The sequence below is a fragment of the Xenopus laevis genome, chromosome 9_10S, assembly GCF_017654675.1.
Source record: "Xenopus laevis strain J_2021 chromosome 9_10S, Xenopus_laevis_v10.1, whole genome shotgun sequence".
In the NCBI taxonomy this organism is placed as follows: Eukaryota; Metazoa; Chordata; class Amphibia; order Anura; family Pipidae; genus Xenopus; species Xenopus laevis.
The window spans coordinates 68884050-68894864 of record NC_054388.1 but is presented as its reverse complement, the minus strand read 5'-3'; the positions used below and the strand labels follow the sequence as shown (position 1 = coordinate 68894864).

General features: G+C 40.5%; 1 protein-coding gene across 1 annotated transcript; it reads left to right on the top strand.

Annotated features, from left to right (window-relative positions):
- Positions 1-5618: 5618 nt before the first annotated feature.
- Positions 5619-9513, top strand: hoxd8.S (homeobox D8 S homeolog). Its single transcript, XM_018238886.2, has 2 exons — positions 5619-7540; positions 8816-9513. The coding sequence occupies exons 1-2, from the start codon at positions 7144-7146 to the stop codon at positions 9106-9108; spliced, it is 690 nt and encodes a 229-aa protein (XP_018094375.1). The 5' UTR covers positions 5619-7143; the 3' UTR covers positions 9109-9513.
- The last annotated feature ends 1302 nt before the right edge of the window (positions 9514-10815 follow it).

The window sequence follows — 10815 nt, the reverse complement described above, 5'->3', positions numbered from 1 at the left end:
GTGTGTTTTTTTGGTTTCGGGAAGGCCAACTAAATTACGCATCGATTTTCTTGTGGGATTCGTTAGGGCCCAGCTTTAATATTTAATTTCAGGTTGCCTCATTTATTTGCAACACAAGGGTATGAAATAATCACGACGCTCTGGTTGGATCAGTGGTTTCATATATTCGTAATCACGAAAACATGAAAAGTAAATGTCATAAAGCTAGAACAGAAATAGTGATTTTGTCTTTTTTGATAAATCCAAATTTCGCAATGTGCTTTGAATTTGTCATTTGAATTTGACCATTTCTTGTTATGCAGATGTGTTCAATGATACCCCTCTATGGCTTGGTAGTTTATACAACCATTGGGGTCATTAGCAGTGGGAACCTCTTTCCTTTAACATGTTTGTATAATAAAATCTCACCCCCACCCCCAACAAAAAAAATGCATAAAAGGGAACCACTAATAAAAGGGAACAGTTGCTTTGTAACTCTCTGCTGAAAACTTCTATAAATGACAATTGGCAGTCAGGTTACCCTTGTAAAACCTACACACGGCAATAACTTCAATTGCTATGAAATAAACATTTACTGGAAGATAAACAAATTTATGGTGTGATCAACTTGCGCGTGACCACTAGGTAGCGCCCTTGCTCCATTTGTTTCCTTAATTCGTTTGAGAGTGCTCTTTAAATTCATTGCCTTAAACCTTCCAAAGTAGCCTCAAATAATCTGTTTGTGATATTCTTTACTATTGCTTCTTTAAATTGCTTTAAACGAACTGACAGGAAAATATATAAACGAGATTAAATAATTTCTACTGAGAAAAAAAACTGGATTTATTTTATCAAATCCCTTCTCTTATGTGGCCTCGGACAAGGCTCATCCTATAATAGCTATTAATATTATTATTATTATTATTATTTGGAATTAAATGTTTATTTCTTAAACAAAAAAACAAAAAACTACAATTGCCTTACATTCCCATATGACAAATTTATTCCTTAGATTATTCTTGGAAGGGTTAGCTTGAAAGCAAAATCGTTATTGTGCGATAATGTCGCCTTGAGGTATCGAACCTGATTTCGTTTTTTAATATATTTCAACATTTTTTAAATATAGCAATCTTTTTTTGTAGTGTGTCTGCAAGTAGGGTGTGTGCAGCCATTGTAGCTTACTTGTCGTTGTTTGCGCTAAATTTACGTGCAGGATTGATGAAAAGATGGGACTATCTAGACTCTATTTGGAACTCTGTGTGCAAGGCAAGAAAGCTGGAGTTGTGATTTAACATAATTTTGCAATGACACGAGAGTAAATTCACGGGAATCATTTTGGTTGCTCATTGAGCAATTTCTGAAAGTTTAAATCAAACCACAAACGAAATGTTCAATCATCTCATACCTCTCAGTCCTCCTTTAATTCCATGCCCTGCCCTTGCCTCACCTGGCCGTGGCCTTTTTTCGGTTTCTTCTGAAGAGTGAAATGATGGGAAATCTATTCATAGACATGATTTCCATTTAGTATTAACCTGAAAGTCTCAGCCATGCGTGCAAGCAGCCAAGGGGAAACGTTCATTGTATTTGCAAATGACTTTATAACTACAAGGAGTTACTCTCTACTCTGGCCAAATGGAACTGCAAGGACATGGACTTTCTGACTGCTTCTTTGTGCTTTTTCACACTCATTCATTACACACAGGCACACTCACTCCCTTCTTGTCTCTCTCACAGGCACTCACACTCTTAAATAAATATCCTCTCTCTTTCTTTCTCTCTCTTACACATATACAAAGCCACATACTCTCATACTTTCATATAAAGCTCACATATGCTGACTCTTTTTCACACACTCACAATCTCTTTTAAGCACAGACACACAAACACACACACATACACACAAACACACACACAACTAAGCTGTATTCATGGTATGATGCCAGAAAGTGATATACTGTTCACTTACTAATTTAGATTATATACTTAGATCTTGCCTAACAACCTGGTTTCTGGAGTGTAGTGGAGACTTGGACCCCAAGCCAAACTGCTATATATATATATATATATATATATATATATATATATATATATATATATATATATATATATATATATATATCATTATTAGTTGTCCAATGTCAAAAGTCTTCTATTGATAGCCTTCCCCATCCTCCTCTGTTTATTAAGTAAGCTGAAGTATATGTGGGTGCACAGGGAGGGTACCCCAAACTCAGGGGTAGTTGGACTTGGAGCAGTGTTATGGGTTCATCCTGAAGGCCAGTTATTCTCCAGTTTGTGAATGTCCATGTGTTCTCCTAGGTATACTTTACTTGCCCAGCTTGAGGGTCAGTTAGGGTAATATTTGCTCCGAAGATATTCCTGGAACAATAATTGAAGGACTAATAAACCAATGTTTCCCTATATCTTTAAACTGATTACAAGGTAGAGAAACACTGACCCAGGTCCCCACTGGCAATCTCTAGATTCTGGTAAGTACCAGAACAGCAGCTATAAGATGACACAGAAGAGTGTCACACTGTATGGGGGGGTTGATTGTTTGGGCCTACGTCTACTTCTAATGTCAGGGCGTATTCTAAATCTCAGTCTGGAATTAGTTGGACCTCCATTAGGAGTGGAACTGAAGAAGTCCAACAACCAGTACAGTATGTGCATGTGTTTGAGTATGTTGAAGGGCTTGGAGAGTGTTCTGCTTAAGCATGGCTTGTATATCATTGTGCTAGAATGTAGGGTGTGTGTTATTGTTAATATTTAGGGTATGTTTTTGCTAGTACGTAGCAGGCCCGGACTGGCAATCTGTTGGTTCTGGCAAATGCCAGAGGGGCTGCTATAAGGTCCCATAGAAAGTCAGTATTTAGTGGGCTGGTGGGGGCTGTTTGGGCTTCTGTGTACCTGAAATGCCAGGGCCTATTTTAATTCTCAGTCCGGACCTGGTATGTAGGATGGCTTTGTGCTGGTATTTAGGGTGTGGGGCTGTGCTATTATAAAGGTATGCGTGTGTTGCTTATGGGGGGAGTTGCAGGATTTGTGTGGGGAAAGAGCAAGTGTTTTTTGTAGCAAGTGATTTGTGTTTTTGCGTTAAATACTTGTTTGTTTTCCTGTGTAATTGTATAAATGTGCTGCTGCATGATAGGATGGAAGAGTGTGTGTACTTGAAGGTAGGTTTCTGGTGGTCTGTGAGGATGGTGTTATTTTTACATTGTGTGTGCCTGTGACAGTCTGTACAGGAGTTTGTGTTGTGTGGATGAAATGGGGTGCAGAGACAGCAAGGTGGCTGGTTGAGTAGCACTTCTACCTTAAAGTGGTGAGGTCTGGTATTGTTTGCTAGAATTTTGTGTGTTTTCCCCATAGGAAAAGGTCCCAAGAGGGAACGAAACGTTTGAGCACTGTGATGTGTGTAAAATGAAAATACACTTGTTTTACTAAGGGAAGTGCTGGCCCAAGAATGCTTTATTCCAAATTTTGATTATATGATTGAGAATTGTCCGTGCACCCCTGAGATTGCTTGATTGGAGTGCGGATACTGAAGATATATTTATATATATATATATATATGTATATAAGCCTGTAAACGCTCGCACTGGGGCAAATTTAAGCATATATAGCAATTAGACAGGGACCCGCACTCCAATATTCAGTGGAAAAATTAGTATGTATTCATACTTGTGCATCCATTGGAGTGCGGGTCCCTGTCTAATTGCTATATTTATATATATAAGTACATCACTCAATATGTCTTGTGCAAGCAAAAATAATTTTTTAATTTAATTTACAAATACACACACAGAATTTCCAGACTTTTGGGAGCAATAAGCTATCATAAATGTATGGCTTATGCTTTCAGTATATTGCCTGGGATGGGAACGAAATGGAGCTGAGGATTGTATGCATTGATCTTACACTTGTCATACACATGAGGATCTGCTGGTTACACCAAATAAGAGGATCTCTGACCAAATCATCTAACCAAGTTGTCGTCCAAATTGAGCTGAAAAATAAAATGTACCTCAGATCTATCATCTATCTATCAATCTACTATACTACAACTGTTAAATATTATTTGAACAGTACACACATACCGGGGTCAGATAAGGATGTGTTATGTTCTCCCCCACTTTTTTTCCTGCAAAACAGACCACATGGCTACATTTTAGTGCAGTAAATAAATATTACCCACACCAATGAGATTTCACGCAATGTTTTTGAACTCATACACTGGCCAACAGTCTCATCAGTCAATGTCTGCCAGTGAATGGGCAGATTAGGCCCTGGCAATTCAAGAACACAAAAGGTCCAATCAGCCCCCACAAACTGACTGGCTATGGCATCTCACAGCATGGGGGCTGCTGTTAGTTGCCATAGACAGGCACTATTTAGTGGGCTGTGAGGTCCTATTTGGGCCTCTGTGTAGCTGAAATGCCAGGGCCTATTTTGAATCTCGGACTGAGAATTGAAACAGGCCCTGGCATTTCAGGTACACAGAGGCCCAATCAGTCCACACAGAGGCCCACCCAGCCCCCACCAGCCCACTAAATATTGACTTTCTATGGCAACTTATAGCAGCCACTCTGGCATTTGCCAGAACCCACAGATTGCCAGGCCCGGCCTGCTGCCCAGCCCACCCTGAACTACTGACTGCAGAGCCCCCAACCAGATCATTTTGGAGTGACCACAAGAAGGACTAAGGCAGTGATCCGCAACCAGTAGCTGGTAAACAACATATTACTCTTCAACCCCAGGCTTAGATGTTGCTCCCAGTGGCCTCAAAGCAGGTGCTTATTTTTGAATTCCAGGCAAGTTTTGGCAACATAAAATGCAAAACAGAGCCTCATGTAGCCAGCAGGCCCGGACTGAGATTCAAAATAGGAGCTGGCATTTCAGGTACACAGAGGCCCAAACAGGCCACACAGCAGCCCAAACAACCTCCCACCAGCCCAATATACAGTGACTGTCTATTCTATGGCAACGTACAGCAGCCCCTCTGGCATTTGCCATAACCCACAGATTGCGGGGCTACTAAATGGCCAATCACAACCCTTATTTGGCACCCCATGAACATTTTTCATGCTAGTGTTGCTCCCCAACTCCTTTTACTTCTGAAAGTTGCTCATGGGCTCTAAGTGTTGGGGATCCCTGGACTAAGGTATAAGGTAGGGGCATGAGGGAGGTACAGGGCTTGGGCTGGAGGAGTTGTGTTGGGTGGGGTGTAAGTTTGTGGCAGTGGATAATTTGTGACTGGAGTGGCAGTGGTGGGAAGACCCCAGTGGGTTTCCTAGTATGACACAGCAGTAGCTCATCTGTCATTAGCCAGAGTTTTCCTACTGCCAATATATGGGGATTGATGTAATACACAAATTTTGGCTAATTTCTCTTTTGTTAAAAATTCACTGTGAGCCACATTCAAAATGTGAAAAAAGTTTGAGAACAACACAAGTATGCAAAAAGTTCCTGAGGGTGTCAAATAAGTGCTGTGGTCGGCTATCTGGTGGCCCCTGTGGACTGGAAGTTCTGTTTGGCAGTACACCTACTTTTCATGCAACCAAAACTTGATTCCAAGCCAAGAATTGAGAAATAAGCTCCTGCTTTCAGGTCACTGGTGGGAGCAACATCCAAGGGGTTAGTGAGCAACATGTTGTTTGGGAGCCACCGGATGGGGATCACTGGACTGGTCTAATTAGACACGACTAATATTTTACAGGGTCTGTCCCATTCACCAGAACAGAGAAGATTTGTTTTGCGGACATATAGAATCTGGACCTCCATCAGAACCCCAATGGCACCCTCTAAACCTCTGGACTTACTGTCTCTATTGCTGCTCACTGCCAATTAATGCATTGAAAAAAATATTTTAAATATTTGATTCCGTCGAATATAATTTATTTAATACCTAACATTTCTCTTTAGCAAATATACTAAATTGTCATAAAATGACATATTCAGTCCTATAGCACATGTTGAGTTTGATTACTGTGGTACTCTTGGGAAGACTTGGGTTCTACAGAACTTACCTGCCTGCTGCCCCTTTCTATTCAAATGCATGGGCAATGCTGTTCCTGTGGAAGACATTGAAGCTGTCAGGTGAGGATCCCTGGTGTCTGTCATACACAGGACATTTCTCATTTCCCCATAGGGAGTGGAAAAGGGTTTGAACGGTCTGGATCCCCTAGTGCAGGGATTTTTTGCCTGTGAACCACATTCAAATGTAAAAAGAGTTGGAGCAGCACAAGCATGAAAAGGCCCTTGGGGTGCCGAATCAGGGCTATTTGGCAACCCCTATGTGGACTGGCAGCCTACTGCTCTATTTGGCACTTTACTTAGTTTGTATGCAATTAAAACTTGCTTTAAAGACAGGAATTCAAAAATAAGCACCTGCTTGACATGCTGAGGTGTTGTTTCCTTTTCTTTGCCTAGCTGTCCTACTTCAGTCACTATGACAATCTTATAATTAAATCTGGGAGCACCATGGTGTAAGATTTCAGTTATACAGAACCAGGTACTCAGCCGGAAAGTACAATGGAACTGTTGCTTGGCAAGAAAATGAAAGGAGACATATAGTTCTTTATACAAAAAAAACTATAACAAAAATTGGGAGCAACGTTTATCCTTCTGTTATTCTGGTGTTCATCACCCTAATGTGGGGTGAGGAGGGAGTGCATGTGTGATTTAACAGCTATATTTATTTCATATAATGTGTATACACAGTGATGTACAGACAGGATAATGGATAGAGAAGGAGATACATACAAACACACAGACCTGCACCGGGCGTTGGATATGTTATATTACTATATATACTAAGGATCATATAAGATTCTAGGGCTCGGCAATAAGGAGCAATAACGCCTCTTGGAATCTGCGCTCAGTTAATGCGCTAGTATCCCTCCGCCAGCTCTGGGGCCCCAGTCCCTGCGCTTCCTGGTATGTGGAGCCCATTCCCACCCCCGTGGGTCCTTGTGGTGCCTGAGGAGAAATAATTGGAAAGTGCAGCCAGAGAGGGAGAGAAGTAGATGGGCGCAGTGTGCCTAATAGGAAATGGTGAGGGCAGTGAGGCAAGTCATTATTCCATAGCGCTCAGCAGGATGAGCAGCAGTGGGACTGGCGGTGTTGCTGAGTTCTAGTCACTCACTCTCTGCGGCTCCAGCCTATATGAGTTCCTACTTTGTCAGTCCCATGTATCCCAAATACAAAGATGCCATAAATTCAGCTTTCTTCGAGTGTCCCTATGGGCAGGAGGTTGGCTGCAGCAGGGCCCCGTTGGTATATAGCAGCAGCAGCGCCCCTCAGGACTACTACCACCACCCCGGGACCCTCCCGAGCCCAGGCTACCAGCCGGCACCCTGTGGGATTGCTTGCCACGGTGACCCCTCTAAGCTTTATGGCTACGATCATTTCCAGAGGCAGCACATTTTTACGACCCTTCAAGAGACTGAGCCGGTCCAATATCCTGACTGTAAATCGCCCAGTGCGAGTGTTGGAGCGGATCCAGAGCACTTACATCAGAACTCGCCTGTGTCTCACGTGTTCCCCTGGATGAGAGCACAAGGTGGGCGCAACGTGGGGCTGTGGGACTGGGCATTTCCTGCACACACTGTATACAACATGGCAGGGCAGCTTTCCCTTTTATTCTCCTACACGCACACATTTATATATACAGCATGTATGGGAAACACAACTCTACCTCTCAAATACACCCACATCTAGGGCACCCATAGTACACCCCACAAGTACCCAGCGCTCCCCTCTTCTCACTGTCTCACATATAATAGTGTACACAACTCTCTCACCATACAATCCATACAAACTGCACATACACTTCACTCTTACCGACTAATCTTCCTCCCACCAGTCCACACAAATAGACACAAGCACACACACACAAAAGTAGACACAAGCACACACACACACACACACACAGGCACACAAATATGCAAGCACACGCACAAGCACACACACACAAGTAGACACAAGCACACACACAAAAGCACACACAAGCACACACAGGCACACACACGCAAGCACACGCACACAAGTAGACACAAGCACACACACACATGCACACACACACGCAAGCACACGCACAAGCACACACACACAAAAAGACACAAGCACACACATAAAAGCACACACCCACACACAAGCACACACACACAAGTAGACACAAGCACACACACACAAGCACACGCACACAAGTAGACACAAGCACACACAATGTACATAGCATGATAGCTGTGCACATCACTTACACCCAGGCCGTGTACATATTACATGTTTGGTGCCTAAAGCTCTCTCTCTCTCTATTTGTGCCATTCACAAACACAACAAGCACACCTAGCACAAAGCGCTCTCTATCCCTCTCCCTCTCTTGCTGTACACACCACTGTCACACAAGTATTTATTACATGCTAAACATTCAGATCAATCAGGTGTATCGTACTTTGCTCACTGTGTCACTGTTCATATAGTAACACATACACAATGTTCTGCCAGTAATTCACACAGCTCTAGCACACTAGACATACGATTAAGTGCACACTAGTCACATACAACACACATACAGAGGCAGGGCACAGGTATGCTTGTATTCATCATGTACATTTTTTAAAAGCTCGGCAACAAGTAACAGGAGTCAGTACACTGAGCCAAATGAGGCCCTTAGTACCCAGGTGGTACACACACACCATCCCAGCTCACACTCCCCTTGCAAAGTCTATGTGAGCAGGCAAGACATAGAAATAGAGCACTGTGAGCTCAGAGTACATGTAGTAGTTGTAGTACACGCGCAAGGATCTTAGTCTGTCTCTCTGTTTGTTTTGTTCAGTTGCCCCCGGTAGAAGGAGGGGAAGACAAACCTACAGCCGCTTCCAGACCCTGGAACTGGAAAAAGAATTCCTCTTTAACCCTTACTTGACCAGGAAGAGGAGGATCGAGGTCTCTCACGCCCTGGGACTTACAGAGAGACAGGTCAAAATTTGGTTTCAAAACAGGAGGATGAAGTGGAAAAAGGAGAACAGCAAAGACAAGTTCCCAGTCTCCTCACAAGAAGGGAAAGAGGAGGCTGACAAGAAAGGGGGGATTCACCAGGAGCAACAGGACAGAGAGGGCACTAACTGAACTTATTGGGGCTAATATTGCCCATTCTGGTATATGGAATGCACTGCACTCTGACTGCACCTCTCCTCCATTCTGCACAACTCACCGGGGTGTATCACTACCTAAGGGACAGAAATCAACGTCTCGGTGTGTATTTGTATCTGCACACGCGCAAATGCACTCTAGTAATTATGCCAATGTGGCTTTACAGTCACAGAGGCAGTAGATTTCAGGCAATAATACTGCAAAAAATGAATTTCCTATCAAATGATTTTCTATGTAGTTGTAATTTACACGAATTATAATCAAAATCATGTGCACTCGAGGATCGTATTTTTGTATATTTGTATGTTATATTTACGCAAATGCAAAATGTATATTTTAAAATGAGAGTTTATAGCTCTGATGAGTTTTTTTTTTTTTTTGCCTAAAATGACCAAATGTAAGTTTATGTGTATTTTATAATATTCTGTAATATATCTTTTGATGCTGGAATAGCAACTCGTTTTCAATTGTATATATATATATATATATATATATATATATATATATATATATATATATATATATATATATATATATATATATATTTATATATATATATATATATATATATATATATATATATATATATGTGTTCATCTACATTTAACTGGAATATTTTTAGTGAACATGTTACAATTATGTTGATTGAATTTCAGTATTGCTGAATTAAACCACGATTTAAGAGTATCAGCTGAATAAATTATTTATGCACCAAATGTTTGCACCAAAAACTATTTGGAACATAATTGAAACTAATATTGGGTACAAATGAAGAAAAACTGCAGTTTTTGAGCTTAGCTTTGAAGTTATTCGAATGCACTATGCTATTTAAGTATGTATGTGACTCTGTATGTGTGTGTGTGTATGTATGTATGTTTATATATATATAATACACAAAAGCCATGAATATCCTGTAAATTATATCCTTATAAACGGTGAGTAGTGATGTCATCAGTTATAAACGGTGAGTAGTGATGTCATTTCTGTCACATGACTTACTAAAATTTGTGTATTATAATAAATAAAGTACCCCCAGTTGTAAAATATGAGGATATTAGAAGTTACCTCGGAGTTCCATGACCTGTATAAAAACACTCGGCCTTCGGCCTCGTACTTTTATATGGTCATGAAACTCCTCGGTAACTTATAATATCCTTATATTTTACAAGAGGGGGTACGTTATTCACTATATATATATATATATATATATATATATATATATATATATATATATATATATATATATATATATATATATGGATATATATATATATATATATATATATATATATATATATATATATATATATATATATATTATATATATATATGTATAAACTAGCTATTTTACTTCCTGTCGTTAATTTATCTTCTTTCTTTCTTTGTTTCCTACTAGAGATTTTGCTGTTATTTTGATGTGTAATTCTTTCAAGGCCCCTTTTTTTTGAGACTTTGTTAAATCTCGCCGATAAAGGAAATGTATTCTATTTGAATCAGGTCCAAATAACTTAAGAATGAAATGTATTTTATTAGTAAACATCGATTTGTTTTATTCAAACTGCTGTCTTTAGAACCTTTAGTGTTGCAGCGTTGAAATAAACGATTAAACCAAGCGTTGTAGTTATTTTTCCCACTGTGGGACTGGGAATGAATCCAGTTGGAATCAATGGACAGTCTGGAGTT

Bases quoted from the DNA above. Each gene is read 5' to 3' on its own strand.
- hoxd8.S (XM_018238886.2), top strand. From the start codon at position 7,144: ATGAGTTCCTACTTTGTCAGTCCCATGTATCCCAAATACAAAGATGCC. The intron at 7,541-8,815 runs GTGGGCGCAACG...TGTTTTGTTCAG, and splicing joins CCCCTGGATGAGAGCACAAG to TTGCCCCCGGTAGAAGGAGG.